This window comes from Odocoileus virginianus, chromosome 6 (genome assembly GCF_023699985.2).
Source record: "Odocoileus virginianus isolate 20LAN1187 ecotype Illinois chromosome 6, Ovbor_1.2, whole genome shotgun sequence".
Taxonomy (NCBI): Eukaryota; Metazoa; Chordata; class Mammalia; order Artiodactyla; family Cervidae; genus Odocoileus; species Odocoileus virginianus.
In genome coordinates this window covers 1,344,319-1,367,254 of record NC_069679.1, presented here as the reverse complement: position 1 = coordinate 1,367,254, position 22,936 = coordinate 1,344,319, and the positions used below count along the sequence as shown (strand labels likewise).

Here is a 22,936-nt window from a genome sequence, read left to right as displayed (position 1 = left end):
GCTGGCACCTGGCTGGAGCAACGCCCTGAAGCCTTCATAGCGCATGAAATTACATGCTCCACTCTGGAGTTTCAGCTTTCTCTTTCTTTTAAACTAAGCTTACATTTAGGTTTTAAAGCAAGAAACCAACCAATGGAATATCTGGAGTCGGAGCTGGAAGTCCTTTTAACCACCACACCTTCAACAAGAATCCGCTGGAAACCAGGTGTCCAATGGAGTGACGGAATAAGTAACCGTGACAAACGAGGTGGCCTCTGCCCTCAAAGAACTTGCACCCTGACACCCCAGAGTCAGGCAGGCATCTCCCCTCCCCTCACACTGCAGCTCCCAGGTACTTTAGTTAAGTAACCACAACACCAAAGCGCTTATTATTATTATTCCCTTGATCCTTGCCTATCCTGTGGCTCCTCCTGGCAGGCTTCTGAGGGGCTAAGGAGTTATCTATCTGGAGTCTTCTGCCTAACCCCTCAATTCCGCTTGGCAGGTAGGGAGTGGGGGTTGAGCTGGAGAAGAGGCATTGGGACAAGCATAAGAGGATATTAAGACAGGGGCCTGAGAAGAGAAGGGCACACCTATCACTATCTACAGGGCTGAATCTGAAGCTCCAATACTCTGGCCACCTGATTCAAAGAACTGACTCACTGAAAAAGACCCTGATGCTGGGAAAGATTGCAGGCAGGAGGAGAAGGGGACGGCAGAGGATGAGATGGTTGGATGGCATCACTGACTCGACGGACACGAGCTTGAGTAAGCTCTGGGAGTTAGTGATGGACAGGGAAGCCTGGCGTGCTGCAGTCCATGGGGTTGCAAAGAGTCGGACATGACTTAGCAACTGAACTGATACTGATACAGGGCATTAGGGGAGCTGAGCCTAAATGAGTTTGATTTCAGAAAAGGTACCATCCTGCTACACCACTCCAGGTGGCCAGGAGGAGACATGCAGCCTTTTATATGCACCTGACCTGAAGAAGTCTGCTTTCCCTGCTGCCCAAGTTACCTATAGAAAGTGAAAGTGTTAGTCACTCAGTCCTGTCTTGAGTCTTTTGACCCCATGGACTGTAGCCTCCCAGTCACCTCTGTCCATGGGATTCTCCAGGCAAGAATCCTGGAGTGGGGAGGTGGGAGGGGGGATTGGGATGGGGAATAGATGTAAATCCATGGCTGATTCATGTCAATGTATGACAAAAACCACTACAATATTGTAAAGTAATTAGCCTCCAACTAATAAAAATAAATGAAAAAAATTAAAAAATTAAAAAAAAAAAAGAATCCTGGAGGGGGCTGTCATGCGCTTCTCCAGGGGATCTTCCTGACCCAGGGATCGAACCTGGATCTCCCGCATGGCAGGCAGATTTTTTACCATCTGAGCCACCAGATGGTGACTAACTCCCAGCTAAGCCCAAGGTGGCAGGTCAAAGCTCAACACCTTCTAACTGTCCTATCTTTCCAGCTGAAGGTGATATCCTCATAAGAATGATATTTAAAAACTGGATTTGCTCTGCCAACATCAGTATTTCCTCAATGGATGCTTTATTGTGAAAAGGTATAATTCACCAGATGTAAATTTCCAGGTTTGAAAAGCACTTTCCTAGTCTTCCTCTGATATAAAAGAGGGGCCTGTATGTGGTACTGAAAATACTGTTTACAGAAGGTAAAGATTCCACTGTGAGGCTGTCCAGACATACTCATCCATCCCCACATAAACCTATCCCACCTCTATTTATGCTAGATAGGAAGTAAATCTGCAAACAGCATCAACAAAAAGCAGCTGAAGGCACACATTCTTCGACTAATTAAGTTGGGATGCCTGATTCACAGCTGTTCCTCCTCTTGAAAATGTTTTGTAAAAAACAATGGCATTTAAGAGGTATTTTGTTCCATGTTTCAACACTTTACAACTTACACCAATACAGTGTGTGACTTTCAGCCTGCTTTTCCCACCGAAACACTATGATATAGGTGTGACTGGTAGCCTGGACCCATTTCACAAATAAGGAGCCTGAGACATGGAGAGTGTGCTTTTTGCTCAAGGTCACTCGGGTGCTAAGAGAACCAGGACTAATGAAAAGCAATCAACTCTCGTTCATACGCTAAGAAGAACAAAGTTAGCATGTCACCTCCACAGAGCACTTTCAGCTAAGGACAAATTAAACATTGAGTCTGCTCATTTTATTTAGCTAATGCTGCTCTGATAACTAAGAGACTATTTTCTGTTGCTTCTGCAGCTATATACAATGACTTGTCCTGTTAAAAAAAAAATCTAGAAAATGTTGGCCTGGATAGAAAGACAGCATCCTTCCCGGCCTTTTTAACAGTAGAGACTTTGTTTCTATTTCCAGGTATGAAAACATCAATATCGGGCCTCTTTTCTTCTCCTGCATGCTTCTTTTAACCTCTACCTCCTCCCTCCATCACCATCCTGTAATATTAAGCATTGTGGACAGGTCTTAATTTAACCCTAAAAATAAGGTGGCCAATTTTGTTACAGTCCATCATTAAGTTCTTCATTAAGTAAGAGACAAGGACAAAAGTACCATGGATTTGCTGCCAACAGAGAGGCCTGTTGACTAACAGGTGACTTTCCAATCACCACCTTATCAGCGTCGATCTTGGTTACTTAACATCGTGGGCGAAGCAAGAGACTGGTAGAAGCAAAGGCTGAAGTCAAGGGGCTGGTACATCACCCTTCCTCCTCCACCAGCTCTCCCCCTCACGGCTGTCGTGATATTACCTACTCACTCTGGGAGAAGGCGAGCCAGCTGCACCAGGGCTAAGAGTACCAGAGAAGGAGAATTCGTCGCATGCCACTAAATATTCTTATAACTATCCTGACAAGTTCACTGCTGCTCTAAATGTGAATATGGGTTTGCAACAAAATGGAGGGATGTGGAGGTGAAATAAGCCAGACAGAAAAAGACCAATACTGCATGATATCACTTATATGTGGAATCTAAAACAACAACATAAAATATATATATACAACAAACTAATGAATTTAACAAAAAAATGAGACTTGCAGATAAAGAGAACAAACTAGGGATTAAGGGGAGAGAGGCAAGATGGGGGTATGCAATTAAGAAGCACCAACTATCATGTATAAAATAAGTTACGAGGATAATTGTACACCATAGGGAATACAGCCAATATTTTATAAGCATAGAGTATATAACCTTTTAAAATTGTGAATCACTATATACTACACCTGTAACTTAGATAACATTGCACACCAACTACACTTCAATTTTAAAAATGTGAATGTGGGAAGGAAACCAAGGGAGAAAATGTCAAGTTCACTTCATTGGTGAATTCTCCATTTCTGCTCTCTCCAAGCTTTCCTTTGCACACACACCACACCTCTGCACCCTTTCTGGCCTTCACTTGTCATGGTCAGAAGTCCCTTCAGGACCCCCCTGCACACTGACCTCCCTCCATGGACTGAAGCACCAAGCGTGCAGAGCCTGTCCTGTCCAGTGTTGTGGCCACCAGACCACGTGACTACGGAACATAGCCCATGCAGCTGGTCTGAACTGAGATGTTGGAGGGAAGACAGATAGGGATATATTTTATTAATACTTTGTACACTGACTGTTTATTGCAATGTTATTATAGATATAGCTGGGTTAAATGAAATATGTTAAAGGTACTTTCACCTGTTTCCATTGATTTTTTAATGTGGGAACTAGAAACCCTGCAATTGCCAGCTGCCGCCCACCCCTCCCCACCTCTGAGCCTATGTCCCCTTTGTTCTGTCTGTATCCAGCCTGGAGGCACATCACGAACAAGAAAATAACACTCCATCAATCCCTTATTTATCATCTGAGTCTCAAAACCAACACACAGCTCCACACCACACGAATGAATTTATTTTGTCTGATGTAGCCGCTGGACTTCTAAGCAGGCCCATTTATCATTCATGTTTGCTGAACCTTTGCTAATTCATCCTCAAGTCTGCCTTGCTGGTGTGTTTCAGACTGTAGGCAGTGCTGATCCACAAAAGGTCTATTTCAATAGTTGGTACAGACTGCATCACCAGGACTGGGGAGCTCTTATCTGCACAGAGGCCCTTTAAAACTCCCATCCCATCATCGCATGAACACAGCGGCCGCTAGACAAACTACCTCAGGAGACAGAAAGGTGAGCAGGACCCCATACCAGAGAATGCAGAACTGCGAAAGGTGTGGCACATGCCCCACTAAACATTTGGGGATAACAGATCAAACATGAGCGTCACCATTGGAGGACCACCATTTTGACAATAAAATACCCAGGCACAGTCAACTGATTGTGTTTCCCAAGGGGACCCATACAATTCAGAAGTGCAAGTCAATTATCACCAAGAGCAATTTAACAGAAAGAACTGGGGCCCCTCACAAGGCTCCTCTAGGCCAAATCACACTGGAGAAGAAACCCAAGGTGGGACTCCTGAAATCATTACATCATTCACACAGGTAAACCAACCTCACCTCACCCTGTGCCTGGGGGCTACTGAGAGCAAGAACATCTTCCTCGAGGAGTTTCTGGCTAGTTGGCAAAGGATAGGCGTTAAAAGTCACCATCAACTATCAATCTAATGCCTGCAACTGGAGCCAGACCAGGACCCAAGGCAAACCCTAGGAGGGAAGACTCCCCCACGAAAGGCTTCAGGTGAGTCATTTGTCTGAGTTCTACTAAGCAGTTCTCCTTATGCACACCCCAATCTATTTTAATCTAATTTATACATATTCCTTTACATGTGTCTCTGGAACTCTCAACCTGTTATAAAAACGTTAGTTCTCCTATAGCCTCAACTTTCTGTTTACACTTTCCCACTACTTGTCTTCATGACGACGTGGCTTTTCCTTCACAGCACCACTTCTCAGAAACCGGGGGTGTGGCTGTTGCTCACTCACTAAGTTGTGTCCAACTCCTTGAGACCCCATGGACAGCAGATGGCGGTTCCCCAAATTTCCTTAACTCGCAGGGCTGAGAAAGGGAGGGTCATTCATCACCATTCCTGCTGAACCTTCTTCTAGGCCATGTCCATCATCTCTGTTTCTAAGACCTCTCCCCCCACCTCATTCCTCACTGTGTCACTCTTCTCCCTCCTAATCCAGGACTTTTCTTTCTTGATACCATCGCTGTGTACCTCCCACACCCACCTCTGCCTGGAGGCTTTAAGAAGGTGGATGATCTTGGGAACACCCAAAGCCACAGTAGAGAGACTTCCTCCTCTACCTAAGGATTTCACCTCCATTCTACTTTCACTGCACAGAAGCCCCACCACACCTTGGACCTTATCACTACCCAGAAACACTCCACCTTTAAGAGTTGGACTTCCAAACCTCTGGTTGTGGCTTTCTGTTTACCTACTTCCCCACTTCCTGATTCTTTGAGGTTCTGCCCTTCATTCTTGGGCGGTGCTCAGTTCAGTTCAGTCACTCAGTCGAGTCCGACTCTTTGCAACCCCATGGACTGCAGCACACCAGATTCCCCTGTCCATCACCAACTCCCGGAGCTTGCTCAAACTCATGTCCATCAAGTCGGTGATGCCATCCAACCATCTGATCCTCTGTCGTCCCCTTCTCCTCCACCTTCAGTCTTTCCCAGCATCAGGGTCTTTTCTAAGGAGTCAGTTCTTTGCATCAGGTGTCCAAAGTATGGGAGCTTCAGCATCAGTCCTTCCAATGAATATTTCAGGACTGATTTTCTTTAGGTTGGACTGGTTTGATCTTGCAGTCCAAGGGACACTCAAGAGTCTTCTCCAACATCACAGTTCAAAAGCATCAATTCTAAGGTGCTCAGCTTTCTTTATGATCCAACTCTCACATCCATACATGACTAACTAGAAAAACCATAGCCTTGACTAGATGAACCTTTGTTGGCAAAGTAATGTCCCTGCTGTTTAATATGCTATCTAGGTTGGTCACAGCTTTTTTTCCAAGGGTGGTGCTAGTGGTAAAAAAACAACCTGCCAGTACAGGAGACACAAGACACGTGGGTTCGATCCCTGGGTCGGGAAGATCCCCTGGAGAAGGAAATGGCTGCCCACTCCAGTATTCCTGCCTGGAGAATCCTATGGACAGAGGAGGCTGGCGGGCTGCAGTCCTTGGGGTTGCAAGGAGTTGGACAGGACTGAGGGACCAACACTCTGGCTTTCTTCACTCTCATCAGAGACGGTTCTGGGACTCTCACACTGCCCTCCATTGTACCCGTGCTGCCTTCATGAGCCTCCCCGACGGGCTGGGACCTCAAGGCCACCCATGTCAGTGGTGCTCACATGGACCCCGAGGTCCCTCTTTCTACGCCTTTCTCAGAACCAACATGCCAGTCCCCGAGCCTGGTTACCCCGTTCATTTTCTCTCATCTTGGAAAACTTCCCAGTAACACGCTGATTGGTTCTCTGGGGGAAATGGAGGGCTTCTGTTGGCTCCTCAAAACTGCCCAGGCTTTCTCTCCAACCCTGCCTGACGCACGATCACTTTCTCTATAGCAGCTGCTTTTATTCCACCATCCTCCCAACCTTATCACATCAGCAGATGACGACCCCCAGTACACTTCCTCGTCCCATCTGATCAGAGGCAAGGATGTCCATGTTCTTTCCATCTGGGGAGGGGTGGGAGAGCTGGAGCTGCTCCGGTCAGAGAGGAGAGCATAATCCTCGAACCTCAGTGTGTATCAGCCTTTACTTGAGTGATTTGGTTTTCTTAATCTATTGTGTAATTTATTTATTTATTGAAGAATAGCTGATTTACAGTACTTCAGGTATACAGCAAAGTGATTCCATCATATATACACACACACACATATACATATTCTTTTTCAGATTCTTTTCCATTATAGGTTACCTGCGTGGTTTGTTAAAATGCAGACTCCACAGCCCTAGAGATGGATTTACAGGGTCTGGAGCAAACCTCAGAAGCCTGAATTTACACACATACCTCTGTGACCCCGATGCAAGTGGTAAGTGAATTTAGAATCACTGTCCAAAGTCATTCTCTCACTCAGATGATGGAGCTGCCTCCACTTTTGCCCTGTGAAATGCCAGAAGCAGGAACAGCTAGATATTACAAATTATTTGAAGGAAAAAAACCAATCAATTAACACTTAAGCCAAGCAAGGCTGAAAGACCAGAGTATGGAAATGACAAGAACTGTGAATTCTTGAATTCTTCTAGCACCTAAATAGGTTCAAGTTTCTTAGCAAAAATGAAAGATATATGACAAAAATGTACAAACAGCTAATTCCTCCATACTAAGAACCCAATGTTTCACTAAAAACAGACTGAATTTACCAAACCACAAGCTTAATATTCATCTTTATTTCCATATATTTCACCACTGAACTTTCGATGAATACTTTTTCTGATCAACATGACTTAGAAATATGGGAGAAAAGAGTTGTCAACACCCAGGAGACCTTTATACTAATCTCAAATCTGCCACTAATTCTACCATAGAATAGTGAGTTGGCAAACTTCTCTGCACCTCAAGGTCCCTGTATACAAAATCAGGATTTGCACTCTTAGAAGAAAACAAAAGTGTTCAGACCCAAAAGGCAATGGAAGACTGTATTACAAACGCAAGACAAGAAAAAAAAATCATTCTGTAACAAGCGTGTACAGTTATTTGGCCCCCACTGGCCTTGCTTGGAGTCCCTCTGTCTCTTGAATGATGACACTATTCTATGACTTTTGAGCATCACAGCATGAGGCAGCCTCGGGTGGGGAGGTTCTTACAGGAAGGAAGACATCTCAGCGGTGTTGGTGCTTCATACCTTTTGATGTCTCAACGAAAAAGCAAAGTTCTTTCAAACCAGTCAAAACAGTGGCAGAAGCAAGAAGACAACTGAGGAGCTGAATGCAGAATCCAGACATAACCAAGAGGAAAGATGCATCAAACTCTCCTGAGTGAGAATAAAACCTACACCATTGAAGAGTGTAAACTCCTACTGAAACTTGAAGAAGATGAACAGAAGAGAGAGAGAGAAAAGAAAAGGACGAAGGGGTGAAGACCACAAGGTAAATTCTTCCCAGAACAAACTACCTGCAGTGGTCAGAGTTAAAACAAAAACAAGCAAGCAACCAACAGAAAAGGGAAAGAAGAGAAAGAAAAAGAAAAACATAGACAGTGGCTGTATTTTGATAATTCTACCTAAACTCAGATAGTGAGAAATGATCAAGAGTGAGAATGAAGTTAGTCCACACAGAACCGAGAAACCAAGATCACACAAACCAAAGTTTTGAACTTACAGTGAAGACATGATCAAAACACATTAAGAAATAAAGATGTGACTTACTGTTTGTTTTTCTAAGCACACAGGTTTTGAAGTCAGATCTGAATTGGAATATAGTTTATGTCGCCAGCTGACGATGGGCAAAGTTTCTCCATCTATAAAATGGGGGTAACCCCGTGGAAACTGAGTGCTCCGGGCCCCACGCCTGGTGACTGGACACCTCGTGTGATAACCCCTGCAGTAAGGAATGTTTGAGACCATGGAAAATTCCAAATACCTCCCAGCATTCCAACTTCAAAAGCCTGAGAAACAAATATGAACTCTGGCATCAGACGTCAGTTGCTCAACATCTCCTTGGCTGGAGAAGATTCATATTGATTATTTGTATTAAAAAATACCTGTGCTCTGAGAAAGTATGTTTTCATTTGTCAGATCACACCTGACTGGCACCTTTCCAACATATGTCCAAGGCTAGAACACAAAAGATGCGAAATTAAAAGCAGCTCTGGGTCCCAACCCCAGGCTTGGCTGATAGCAACCACACAATGCATCCTGCTGAGTCAGGTAAGCAACGCCTACCTCTGCCCCAAGGCATTTGACCTCTGAGCTCCTCTGATCCCTAAATCCAGTCACATGTCAAAGCCTCTCCCTTTACAACCTTAATGTCTGTGCCTCCAACTCCAGCTCCACACTCCTGGACACCGCCCAGCTGAACCTCAGCCCCCGAGGCTCCAGCCGCAAGCTCCGCACCCTGGCAGGCAGGGCTGCCTTCACCCTGACTCCTCTGGTTCCATTCCAGTGCTGGCTGCTCCGTTGTGGCCGACTCTTTGTGACTCCACGGACTGTAGCCCGCCAGGATCCTCTGTCCATGGACTGCTCCAGGCAAGAACACTGGAGTGGGTGGCCACTTCCTTCTTCAGAGGCCCCTTCCGACCCGGGGAGAGCACCCGGGTCCCCTGCATTGCCAGCAGATTCTTTACCGTCCACCGGGGAGCGTCCCCGTGTGTGTATTTGTCACTCAGTCGTGCCCGACTCTCTGTGACTCCACGGTCACAAAGAGCACGGCTCCTCGGTCCGCGGGATTTTCCAGGCAAGGCTACTGGAGTGGTTGGCTGTTTCCTCCTCCGGGGGGAGCTTCCACGGAGACACCCCACTGGGTCTCAGTGGTCCCCAAGCTACCCCTGACGACCTGCTTCTTCTCACAGGTTACTCCCTCTCCCTACCTCCAGGACGTGCCTTGGTGGGACCAGTCCTGGCCTACCAGAAAGGTCCAGAGCCTCTCCAGCCTATGACTTCTGAGGTCAGCTGGTTAGAAAGAGCCCCAGACAGATCAGTCCTCAGAGGCAGGCCCTCCCCTCCTAGAAGACAGACGCTGGGAAGGGCCCCTGCTCTCCACTCAGCTGCACCCGTCCCCATCCCCGTCCCAGCAGCCTGCCAACCACTGCACGGAGCAGCTTCATCTTGTCCCCCAGGACAGTGGAGGTGAGGGCAGAGCCAGGGAGAGAATGAGGAGGATGAAGGAGGAGTGAAGAATTACCTTAGAAACACGAAAGCTACTTATGGTTTGAAAATACAATTAAGAATTCCTTAAAATTTCATTAACGTTCTGTATAGAGCAGTAACATGTCTCTTAATAAGCTGATTACCAAGAAAGATCCTGCCTTCCCAATTCCAAGTTCCTATTAGCTTTGCTTATGAACACAGTCATAGGCAGCATCCTTAGGAATAAAGAAAGTGAGGTCCAAAAGTGCGGAGAAAGTCTAGTGGATTCTCTAAAGCATTCTCTAGTCCAAAGATTCTTTTTCTTAAAGTCAGTTCAGTTCAGTCACTCAGTCGTGTCTGACTTTGTGACTCCATGGACTGCAGCACGCCAGGCTTTCCTGTCCATCACATTGGAGCTTGCTTTCTCAAAGTATGTAATCATAAACACTCAGAGTGAAGCAATCCCCTACTCAAGGCTCTCTCTTGCTTCAACCTTTGCAACATGTCTCCTTTCAGAGCTGATTCTCCAGCTCACGACTAAGGTAAGGCCAGCACTAGAGGCTTGATCTAATCAATGAGGTGTCCTTTTGGTATCTGAGTTGTAAGCACTGACACAAAAGGAATCACACCCGAGTTTTGTTTCCTTTCCAGGGCACACACAAAACTGTCCCAGACTCGCTAATACAAAGACCAGCTTAGCTCACAGAAAGAGCTCTTTGAAGATAATATTTCTAAACAAGCCCATCACAGAGGCAAGGCTCTCTTGCTTTGTTTATTTTCAGAGGTAAGACCGAAAAAGTAAGCACGGCAAAAGATTTGTATGCATTTTTCTCTTTTCCTTAAAAAAAAAGAATATTATATTTCAGGAACTTTTCTTGGGAAACACAATAGCAGCCCCATTCATAACTACTTGCTCAACTGCAATTTGCAAACTCCCTTTCCATTTCTTGCCAAGATTCCCTCTCCGTTTCCTGAACTTCATAACAACTCCAGCTGAATTTCCTTCCTCAATCCCCAAAGAGAACCCACCATCTTAAATTTTGCACAGTTGTCCTAAAAAACTGAAGAACTGAAGTTTGTAAAATAGACTTATTTTCAAATATATTCAAATGTATTTTGCAGAGATTAATATGAAATCTACTCAGCAGTATTCTTTTGGAAAAGCAGCTCCTTTACTTTTAAACAGTGAGATTTTCTGGCACCAGAGAGAATTTTTCAAAGCCTGTGCATGTCTGCACAACTCGATGCTAGCAAAATTCACATAGCAAAGAAGCTATCAAGTTAGCTTTTAGGGCTTACCTAAAAAGAAACGGCAAGGAGATCCAATCAGTCCACCCTAAAGGAGATCAGTCCTGGGTATTCAATGGAAGGACTGATGCTGAAGCTGAAACTCCAGTACCTTGGCCACCTGATGTGAAGAGCTGACTCTGGAAAAGACCCTGATGCTGGGAGGGATTGGGGGCAGGAGGAGAAGGGGACGACAGAGGATGAGATGGCTGGATGGCCTGATGCTCGACAGACACGAGCTTGAGTAAGCTCTGGGAGTTGGTGATGGACAGGGAGGCCTGGCGTGCTGCAATTCATGGGGTCGCAAAGAGTCAGACACGACTAAGCGACTGAACTGAACTGAAAAGGAAAACCTAAAAATCCATATAGTATTATTTAATATGGTAGAGGAATGTACAACTTAGTTTAAGATGGCTCACAATTCCAAAAAATCAAAGCATAACCTTAGTACCATAATCATTTAGACCAAGTCATCATCTAACTCCTGACTTGGTTTCTGACAGTGATAAAGTCTATCCTCCCCCTCCAAAGTACCCTTTCTGGGGTCAATTTCAAAAGCCTCTGTACATACCCTGAAGAAGGCAGCATCTAAGGGGGCCCCCAGTGGTCTTCACCTTCTTGAATTGATCCCTTTGTGTAATCCTGCCTCCCCACCTGGAGCACAAGACGGATTTAGTAACTTGATTCTAGTGAATAAAATACAGCAAACTTCAGGACGTCATTTTTGAGAACGGGTTACAAGACTGGTTTCCACTGCACGTGCCCTTTCTGGCTCGTTCACTCTGATGGAGGCTAGGGCCGGGCTGTGAGCTGCCCTGGGGAGGGCCCAGAGGGCAAGGGGAGCCTCTGGCCAAAGCACAGGAGGACCAGGTGAAGGCTGTCCAAACACCCTGTGCACTAGGAAGAGGGTCTGCCCTGCCTGAACCCCGAGAGGACCACGGGACCCAGAGCCAGGGGACCCAGGAAGCTCTGCAGATTCCTGACTCCCAAAAGTTGTGAGATAAGGCCTTCCCTGGCAGTCCCGTGGCAAAGAGTTGGTGTTTGCACTCCAAAGGGCACAGGTTCCACCCCCTGGTGAGGGAACTGACATCCCACATGCTGCCAAATGCAGCCACACACACACAAGATGCAGATAACTATTTGCTGCTCTAAGTCACTGGATTTGAGAGTAATCTGTTCCACAGTCATGGATAAGTAACGCATATGCCAGACATCCTCTTCCTCCTGACACAGTTAGGGTTAGCTCTCCAAGACATCATCTAAATCCTTTAGCCTGTACAGAAACATAGCTCCTGAAGTGCAGAGCCACTTCATAAAGGAATCATCTCTCTTTTTTGAGATATGCTCTAAAAATATCTTTCATTTTCCCTTCACTGCCATTAATATTAGTCTTTCAAACTTAAGTCTCAAAACACTAATAACTTCTTAAACTTTTAAGTTTAACTTCTTAAACTTAAGAATTCTATATGTACAGACTTCAGAATTTTATAAACTATGAGCAAAAATTTCAGCCATACACAACCATTTTAACACACAAGCTACTCTTCCTCTCTTCATTCATTCATTCATTGAAAAATACCCTCTACCCTTTTCTGGATATCTTCTAGTTTACTGTGGTGGCATTAAGTTAACTAGAATTGCTGGCCTTTTAGCTCAGTAGGAGCTTCCCAGGTGGCACTAATGGTGAAGGACTTGTCTGCCAATGCAGGAGGTGCAAGAGACTTGGGTTCGATCCCTGGTTCGGGGAGATCCCCTGGATGAGGGCACGGCAACCTACTCCTTGCCTGGGGAATCCCATGGACAGAGAAGCCTGGCGGGCTACAGTCTGTAGGGTCACACAGAGTCGGACACGTCTGAGCAACTTGGCACACAGGCACACATAATTCAGCAGGTCACATATAGGGCAGGAAGAATTTGTAGCATCTGATTGTAACAGAGAATTTTCCACTGAGACAAATACCAAATTCGACCTCCAGGTTGGCAGTCTAGCCAATCATCTATAAGCCTTCCTCCCATGAATCTAATTCATAGTTTACTTGTTACCTCTAGAACTAAAACACACAGGAAATAGAATACAATCAACTCTCATTAGTAACAAAAATTCAGTGCTGGGCACTAAGTGGAGTGAGATACAAATACAGAGGAGACACAGTGTCACTGAGAGATTGTAGCTGGGTTATTTGATTCAGATAGGGATGTCAGAGAAGGATTTCCTGGAAAAAGTGAGTTCCATGGTGACTCAGTTAGTAAAGAACCAGCCTGCAGTGCAGGAGACCCAGGTTCAGCCCCTGGGTTGGGAAGATCCCCTGGAGAAAGAAATGGCAGCCCACTCCAGTAGTCTTGCCTGGGAAATCCTGGGAAATCCTCGTGGACAGAGGAGCCTGGCAGGCCACAGTCCATGGCGTCACAAGAATCAGACATGACTTAGCGACTAAACCAACAACCACCACCCTCTGAGGACAGAGCAGAGTCTCACTCGATAAAGAAGAGGAAACAGGATCAACACACAGCAAACATCCTGTGTAGGGGAGAACACTGAAATGAAAGGGGGTGAATGTAGCTGGAAGATATAGCAAGAGGGAATGGGCTCACGATGACACAGGAGACGCTGCGAGGACTGCACTATGCAGAGCCTAGGAGTCCCCAAAGGAGTTTGGTTTTCATCCACAGAGTATTAAGAAACCACCAGAAGGTTTTAAACTAATCAGAATTTTGAAAAGACTCATCTGATAAAGGACTGAAGCAACCAGAGGAGGGGGGAAACCAATCCGAGACCACCACAGTAATCTAGCAAGTGATGCTGGAAGCCTGCAGTGGACTGATGGTGGAATGGAGACGTTAATACATGAGGGGGATTTAGGAAGATGGTAGACTAAATATGGGGAGATACCCATGCACACACAAAGAGAGATGAATACAGCAAATGTAAGTGAAGGACAGAATTTTAAACCCGTGAGTAAAAGCTTTAACCTCACAGCAGTGAGATTTTTTTGAGTAAGCGTTATTAGCTTGTTTGAGCTCCCATCTCCCAAAGTGACCCTATTCTGCCTGTTTGTACATAATGGACGCTCAAAAAAAAAAGTCTGAAAAATGAATAGTGTTTAGACATCTCATGCGTGTTTGGAGTACCTTCTATGTGCATTTTATCTGCTAAATACCATTTAATTGTATTTCACAGTTTTCTAAGGACCTCTCCAAGCCAGGCAGAGCAAAGGAACTTTTCTTTAACAAGAGCTTTAATGAGATATATTTATATACATTTGACTCTTTCAATTGACTAAAAACAATTCAATGGTTTTTAGTACACTCACAGCATTGTGCAACCATCACCACAATCAATTTTAGAAGATTTTAGCCCTGGCCATCAGCACCAGTCCCCAAACCCCTCAATCCTGCCAGCCCCAGGCAACCACAAATCTACTTTGTCTCTATGGATTTGCCTATTCTAGACATTTCATATATAAGTGGAATTATAACAATGCATGTGGCCCTTTGTGTCTAGCTTCTTTCATTCAGCATATTTTCGAGGTCCACCCATGTTGTAAATATGTAGCAATACTTCATTCTTTGTTTTTTAAGACTATTGTTTCAGGTTCACAGCAAAACTGAGGGGAAGGTAGTGAGATTTCCCACATATCCCCTGCCCCCAGACACACCCCAGGCCTCTCACAGTATCACCATCCCCCGCCGGTGCGCAACATTCGCTTCTGATGAAACTATACTGACAATCAGGCTTCCTGATAGCTCAGCTGGTAAAGAATCCACCTGTAATGCAGGAGACCAGTTTGATTCCTGGGTCAGGAAGATCCACTGGAGAAGGGATAGGCTACCCACTCCAGTATTCTTGGGCTTCCCTGATGGTTCAGCTGGTAAAGAATCTGCCCACATTGCGGGAGACCTGGGTTCAATCTCTGGGCTGGGAAGATCCCGCAGAGAAGGGAAAGGCTACCCACTCCAGTACTCTGGCCTGGAGAATTCCACAGACTGTATATCCATGGGGTCACAAAGAGTCGGACACGACTGAGTGACTTTCACTTTCATATTGACAAGCACCCAAGTTAATATCCACAAAATAACATATTGACAACCACCCAAAGTTCACAGTAACATTAAAGTTCACTCTTGTTTCTATACATTCTATGGCTTTGGACAAATATATCATGACACTTATCTATCATCATGGCATCTCACAGCATATTCCTACTGTCCTAAAAAGTCCTCTGTGCTCCCGTACTCATCTTCCTAATACTCTGACTGTATCCACAGTTCTGCCTTCTCCAGAATATCATATACGTGGAGTCATATAGTATGTAGCTTTTTTAGATAAGCACTTTTCACATCATAATATGCATGTAAAGTTCCTCTCAGACTTTTCATGGCTTGACAGTTTATTTCTTTTCAGTGCTGAATAATATTTCGTTGTTTGGATGTGCCAAGGTTCATTTATCCATTCACCAACTAAAGGATATCACGGTTGCTTCCAAGTTGAGGCTATTAAGAAAACAACTTCCATACACGTCCCTGTGTAGCGTTCTGTGTGAACAGAGCCTTCACTCCACTGGGTAAATAGAAGAAGCACAATTGCTGGATGATATGCTAAGAATTTATTTTATTTTATTTTATTGGGCTCCAAAATCACTGCAGATGGTGACTGCAGCCATGAAATTAAAAGATGCTTGCTCCTTGGAAGAAAAGCTATGACAAACCTAGACAGCAGAGATATCACTTTACCAACAAAGGTCTGTCTAGTCAAAGCTAGACATACATTTCCAGAAGTCATGTATGGATGTGAGAATTGGACCAAAAAGAAGGCTGAGCACCAAAGAATTGATACTTTTGAACTGTGGTGTTGGAGAAGACTCTTGAGAGTCCCTTGGACTGTGAGGAGATCCAACCAGTCATCCTAAAGGAGATCAGTCCTGAATATTCATTGGAAGGACTGAGGCTGAAGCTCCAATACTTTGGCCACCTGATGAGAAGAGCAGATTCACTGGGAAAGACCCTGATGCTGGGAAAGATTGAAGGCAGGAGGAGAAGGGGATGACAGAGGATAAGATGGTTTCTATGGCATCACCAACTCAACAGACATGAGTTTGAGCAAACTCCAGGAGATGGTGAAGGACAGGGAAGCCTGGCGTCCTGCAGTCCATGGGGTCACAGAGAGTTGGACATGACTTAGCAACTGAAAAACAACAAATGGTGAGAAGTTTAGTTTTGTAAGAAACGGTCTTCCAAAGTGGCCGCACCATTTTGCATTTCCACAAACAACGAGAGTTCTTGGTGTTCCCCATCCTTGACAGCATTTGGTGTTGTCGGTGTTCAGATTCTGGTCATTCTGGTAGGTGTGTAGGGGTCTTCTGTTGTTTTATTTTCCATTTCTCTGATGACATATGATGTGGAGCACCTTTTCCTATGTTTGCCATCCGTGTATCTTCTCTGGTGAGGTGTCTGCTAAGGTTTTTCACCCTTTATTAATCAGGTTGTTTTCTGATTGTTGGTCTTGAAGAGTTCTTTATTTATCTTTGATAACATTCCTGTATCAGGTATGTCTTTTGCAAATACTTCCTCCCAGTCTGTGACTTGTCTTCTCATTCTATCGACATTGACTGTTGTTGAGCAGAAACTTTTAAATTTAATGAATTTAAAATTAAATTCATTTTTACCAGCTTACCAATACTTTCTTTCATGGATCATGACGTTGGTGCTGTATCTTAAAAGCCTCTGCCATACTCAAGTTCATCTAGGTTTTCTCCTTTACCACCCTCTCAGAGTGTTACAGTTTTGCATTTTACATGCACATCTGATCCACTTGAGCCCATTTTTGTGATGCATGTAAGGCCTGTGTCTAGATGCACTGCCTGTATGTGGATGTCCAGTTGTCCCAGCACCATGTGTTGAGAAGACCATCTTCGCTCCACTGTATTGCTTTGCTCCTTTGTCAAAGTTCAAGTGACTGTATCTACAAGGGTATATTTCTGGGCTCTCAGTTCTACCCTACTGATCATTCTGCCCACTTTTTTCACCAGTGCCACACTGTCTTGATTACTGCAGCTTTATGTTAAGTTTGAAGTCAGGTAGCATTATTCCTCCAACTTTGTTCTCCTTCAATATTGTGTTGGCTATTCTAGATCTTTTGCTTCTCCCTGTAAACTTTAAAACCTGGTTGTTGATATCCACAAAATAACTTTCAGGGATTTTGAGTAGGACTGCACTGTATCTATAGATCAAGTAGGGGAGAACTACCTTGACAATATTGAGTCTTCCTATCCATGAATATGGACTATCAGTTTATTTGGTTCTTTGATTTCATTCATCAGAGTTTTGTGCTTTTCCTCATATAGATCTTATATATATTTTGCTAAATTTATACCTAAACATAAAGCTATGACCAACCTAGACATCATATTAAAAAGCAGAGACATTATTTTGCTGACAAAGGTCTGTCTAGTCAAAGCTATGGTTTTTCCAGTAGTCATGTATGGATGTGAGAGTTGGACTATAAAGAAAGCTGAGCACCGAAGAATTTATGCTTTTGAACTGTGGTGTTGGAGAAGACTCCTGAGAATCCCTTGGACTGCAAGGAGATCCAACCAGTCCATCCTAAAAGAAATCAGTCCTAAATATTCATTGGAAGAACTGATGCTGAAGCTGAAACTCATGTTTTGGCCACGCGATGCGAAGAACTGACTCACTAGAAAAGACTCTGATGCTGGAAAAGATTGAAGGCAGAAGGGGACGACGACGATGAGATGGTTGGATGGCATCACTGACTCAATGGACGTGAGTTTGAGCAAGCTCCGGAAGCTGGTGATTGACAGGAAAGCCTGGGGTGCTGCAGTCCATGGGGTTGCAGAGTCAGACACGACTAAGCAACTGAACTGATACCTAAACATTTCATTTTGGGGGATGCTAATGTAAATCGTGTTCAGTTGTTCATTGCTGGTACATAGGAAAGCAGCTGACTTATATGTTAACCTTGTATCCTGCAAGCTTTCTCTAATTGCTTATTAGTTCCAGGATTCTTTTATTATTCTCTCAGGTTTTCTATACTGTCAATCTTGTCAGCTGCAAACAAAGATAGTTTTTATCTTCCTTTTCAAACTCTATAGCTTTTATTTCCTTTTCTTGTTTTATTGCATTAGCTAAAACTTCCACTATAAAGTTGAAAAGGAGTGGTTAGAAGGAAAATCTTTGCCTTGCCCCTAATCTTAATAGGAAAGTTGTAAGCTTCTCATCAAGAAGTTTGATGTTAGCTGTAGGGCTTTTTGTTAATAATCTTTCTCAAGTTGAGGATGTTTCCCTATATTCCAACTTTCCTAAGAATTTTTATCATAAATAGGTGCTGGATTTTGTCAAATGCTTTTTCTGCATCTATTGATATAATCATATGATTTTTCTTATTTTAGACTGTTGATGTGATGGAGCACATTTAATTGATTTTCAAATACTGAACCAGCCTTGCAAACCTTAGATAAACCCCACTTGGTTGTGATTCATATAGTTCTTTTTATACATTGTTAAATTTGATTTGCTCATATTTATTTTATAGCTGAAGAATGCTTCATTCTATGGATGACTGTTTATTCATTCATCAGTAGATAGACATTTGAGCTGTTTCTACTTTCTGCTCTAATGAGTAACACTTCAGTGAACATTTATGCAAAGGTTTTTATGTGGACACAAGTTTTCAATTTTCTTGGGGATATACCTAGTGGTGGAATTGCTGGACCAAATGGTAACTCTGTATTTAACTTTTTGAGGAGCTGCCAGACTATTTTATAAAGTAGCTCCATCATTTTACAGTCCAACCAGAAATGTATGAGGGTTCCAATCTCTCTACATCCTTGCAGACAATTATTTTTGATTATGGCTATCCTAGCATGAAATGGTATCTCATGGTGGTTTTAAATTGCATTTCCCTAAAGACTGATGTTAAGCATTTTGTCCTGTTCTTATGGTTCATTTGTGTATCTTATTTGGAAAAAATGTCTATTCAGAAACTTGGCCCATTTTTAAACTAGGCTATTTACTTTTTATATTGAGTTCTGAGTTCTTTATATATTCTGAATATAAGTCACTTATTAAGTATATGATTTGCAAATATCTTCTCCCACTCCATGGGTAGTCTTTTCAGTTTCTTGGTGGTACCCCTTTGAGTCAAGAAAGGTTTAATTTTCATAATATCTAATTTATCTTTTTTTTTTTTTTTTGGCTTGTGCTTTTGGTATTATCTCGAAAACTCAAAGTTGCAAAGATTTACTTCTGTTTTCTTCTAAGAGATTTATAGTTGTGGTCTACACATTTTAATTATCATAATAAACCATATTAAGATAATTTTTGTATGGTGTGAGGTAGGGATCTAAATTCATTTTTATGCATGTGAACATCCAGCTGTCTCAGCATCATTTGTTGAAAGACTGCTTTTTTTTCCCCCCCGCTGAGTTGTCTTGATCAAATGGTTATTAGGTTGAACTAGGCTTGCATTCCTGGGATAAATCCCACTTGGTGGTATATAAGCCTTTTCATATGTTGCTGAACTCAGTTTGAGTTTGTTGAGAATTTTTGTATTTGTATTCATAAAGGATATTGGTCCATGGTTTTCTTGAGGTATCTTTGTCTGGTTCTGGTATCAGAGTAATACTGGTCTCAACAGAAAGAGTTAGGAAGTGTTCCCTCCTCTTACATTTTTTGAAAGAGTAGGAAGTTTTTTTGAGTACTAGCTCAATCTTTTTTTACTTGTTTTACATCTATTTAGTTTTTAAAATTTCTTCTTGAGTCAGGTTTAGTAGTTTGTATCTTTCTAGGAGACAGTACATTTCATCTAGGTTAACCAATCCATTGGCATATAATCATTTATAACACTCCGTCAACATCCTTTTTATTTCTATAAGGCTGGCAGTGATATCCCCTCTGAATGAAGCAACTTTTAAATGGTCTGAGATTAACAATCATAGAATCCTGAAATTACTAAAACTAAAATTGAAGATAAGTCTATTGGATTCTAACAATTCTGAATTTTAAGAAATTTTGAGTTACAGGACATATAAGCTAAATATCCTACCAGTTCTCACCTCTGGAAAGAAAAAATAGAGGCAAAAATACAGAACCCAACACATTTCTAGTTAAACTACACCAAAGTCAGTTCAACTGAAATACACAGGAAACAGTTCCTGGCTAAATTGTCACATTCTAAGTACACCATTCAATAGAAATTCAATATTCTAAAGCAACTGCACTCACAGGAACACATACATGCATGCACTATAATACATCCAATATGAGAAATCCCTAATGCATTAACAATGTAAGTGAATCAGGCAATAAACTCTCTCAAATAAATAACTTTCTGAACAGAGACTAACTCAGTCCATTTATGTTTTGAGTTTAGGGCCATCGGAATTCTGTATACTATGCTTTCTGAAATCACAGCACACATATTACTAGCCACATAATTTTTACATACGCCATAACCAAAAACCGACTTCCCAGAAAGTCGTAAGAAGTGTTCAGATATTAATAAAAGATTCATAAATACATAACACCTAAATCTTTACTTGCAAGATAAGTTTAGGAAAACCATCTTAAAGGACAAAACTGTATTTTACCACCCATTCTTTCAATGAAACTGTTCCTAAGGAAGCTTTCTTCAAAGAACTTGGGCTAATTGTTATGCTGACTTTTTGAAATTAAAATTTAAGTACACAATTTTGAAAACACTAAAGATGACAAGCTTCCAAGCTACCTTGATACCACTTTGATACATTCAGGAGAAAACTGTGCTTGCTATCACCATACGCCTGACTGGCACTATGGTTCAAAGAACACTTAAAACCTTCTTAGTTGATTTTTAGAGGGGAAAAAAAAATCCATGAAGTAAGTAGGGCAGGTAGTGGTAACATCTTTATCATCCCATTAGAGAGGAGACAAAACTGAACTTCCCACAGGGTTGACCTGTCCAAGGTCACAGAGTTCAGAAATGGTGAAGCTGAGACCAGAAAATCCAGTCTTCTGACTCCCAGTCAGATACCTTTTCCTTTGTGCGACCCTGCTCCCCATTCTAGAAACCTGGAGGCAAAAACTTAGAATGCAAAATGTGTATCAGGAGGAAGTTTCCACTAACTCTTCTGCAGCTTTTTCATTGAAAGTATGCTTATTTTGAATGTCTGTGAATCCGTATCCTTATCTAACTGTAGCCACAATTTGGCTAAAAGCATGTTTTTAATAATCTTAGACATACAGCGAGTCTTCGGTGACTTGCAACCTGTCAACTTCCAGACATGTTAAATAACCTTTGAAACTTAGCCTTTAGAGCTTAGAGCTAAAAGGCACTGTGAAAACATTAAACAATCCTGGAAAACCCCCTTTTAAGCAATTTTGAGGCCAAATTAGTGCATGTGTCACTGGATGTTCTTCTACAAAGCACTGATGAAAACCCTCATTCTTTGAGCTCTGTAGGTAGCTATTTATAAGTGATCAAAAATAATTAACACCATTAACTCCATGTTTATTTTCTACAGAGATAAGAGAGCTGGAACATATCTGTCCATGGAACAATACTGTTGCTTGATCACAGTGCAAAGCATTAAATCAGAATCTACCTCAAGGCATATGGGCGTTGCAGTATGCACCCAACAAAGGACAAAGTTCTGATTCCCCTGATACAGAGGCCTAAGTGTAAATACTTTATCTTCACTTTCTCCTTGGAGAAGCCAACATTTCCTTGTAATCTATGAAGTCTAAAAGAGTCAGTGAGATTTTCAGAGACAACATACCTTCAGGGATCACACCCATGAGTGAAAAAGGAGACTGCTGTCATAAACCTGCTCTTCAGCTTAGTGAACAATGGACTTCAATCCAACATGCTATGGGCATGTAGGAATATATAATTACACATTAATTAATAATAATAGTGATAATTATAATCATCGGGGGGGTAGGGTTGGGAAAAAGATCTGAGGACACTCTGGGGAAAAGGAAGTTGGTTTAAGTCTCTGCAGCTCCTCCAACATCCATGCCAGAGAGATGAGAAATTTTGAAATAATCTGTAATTTTCCAAGAGATTTCCTGGGAGGCTCTGAGGAAGAAAAAGGAACACGTGCCTCCCTAGCGCCTTGACGGTGGCCGCGGGAGCAACTTTTTCTCAGTTCTTCTACTGACAACACACAGGTTGATTCTTCTCCCATTACCTTAGTACTAACAAGGCTGCAAATGAGTTATTAAAAATACAGTACCCAAAGCTCATCTCTAAGAGAAGGGGCACAAATAGACTAAGCCTGACTCTTACCTTTTGGCTTCCTCCAGGTGACACAAATATTCATAAGCGATATTCTGCCGCCTCCTCTCATCCATCTCCTCTGCAGAGAGTCTTTCATCATCCACAATAGCTAGAAAGAGAGGATAACATCAAATCACTTGGAAGAACAGTGTTCAAAGCAGGAGACAACCAACTAGAAAAAACTCACACGCAGCTCAACACTGAACACTGAGAGATGGGAGTATTGAAACATCAATCACAGAAAGAGACTGCCTTTGGATTTTACAGTGTTATATTATTTCTAGCAAAAACTGCAATACTGAAGTATCAGTCAGTTCAGCTGCTCAGTCATGTCCAACTCATTGCGACTCCATGGACTGCAGCACGCCAGGCATCCCTGTCCATCACCAACTCCTGGAGCTCACTCAAGCTCATGTGCATCGAGTCGGCGATGCCATTCAACCATCTCATCCTCTGCCATCCCCTTCTCCTCTTGCCTTCTGAAGTATACATGGACATTAAATAACAGAAAGAGAATAGCAATCAGACTTCACAGATGGGATGTCACAGGATTTAGACAGCCTCAAATCAACGAAAGGATGGTCTACCAGCATTAACTTTCCTCAATAAGCTTGGAGAACTGTTCCAGTAGCTCAGAGAATTAGACTGGCCTGGAAATTCTGGGGTGGAACAACGAATCTG

At 42.9% G+C, this 22,936-nt stretch overlaps 1 protein-coding gene across 2 annotated transcripts in view; it reads right to left on the bottom strand.

Annotated features, from left to right (window-relative positions):
• The window catches only part of IQGAP2 (IQ motif containing GTPase activating protein 2), a 296,977-nt gene that overhangs the window by 226,763 nt on the left and 47,278 nt on the right, over positions 1 to 22,936 (bottom strand). For both annotated transcript variants that reach the window (XM_070468567.1, XM_070468568.1), the window contains exon 2: positions 22,265 to 22,364. In XM_070468567.1, the coding sequence (XP_070324668.1) occupies positions 22,265 to 22,364 (100 nt within the window). The remainder of the gene's footprint in view (positions 1 to 22,264; positions 22,365 to 22,936) is intronic.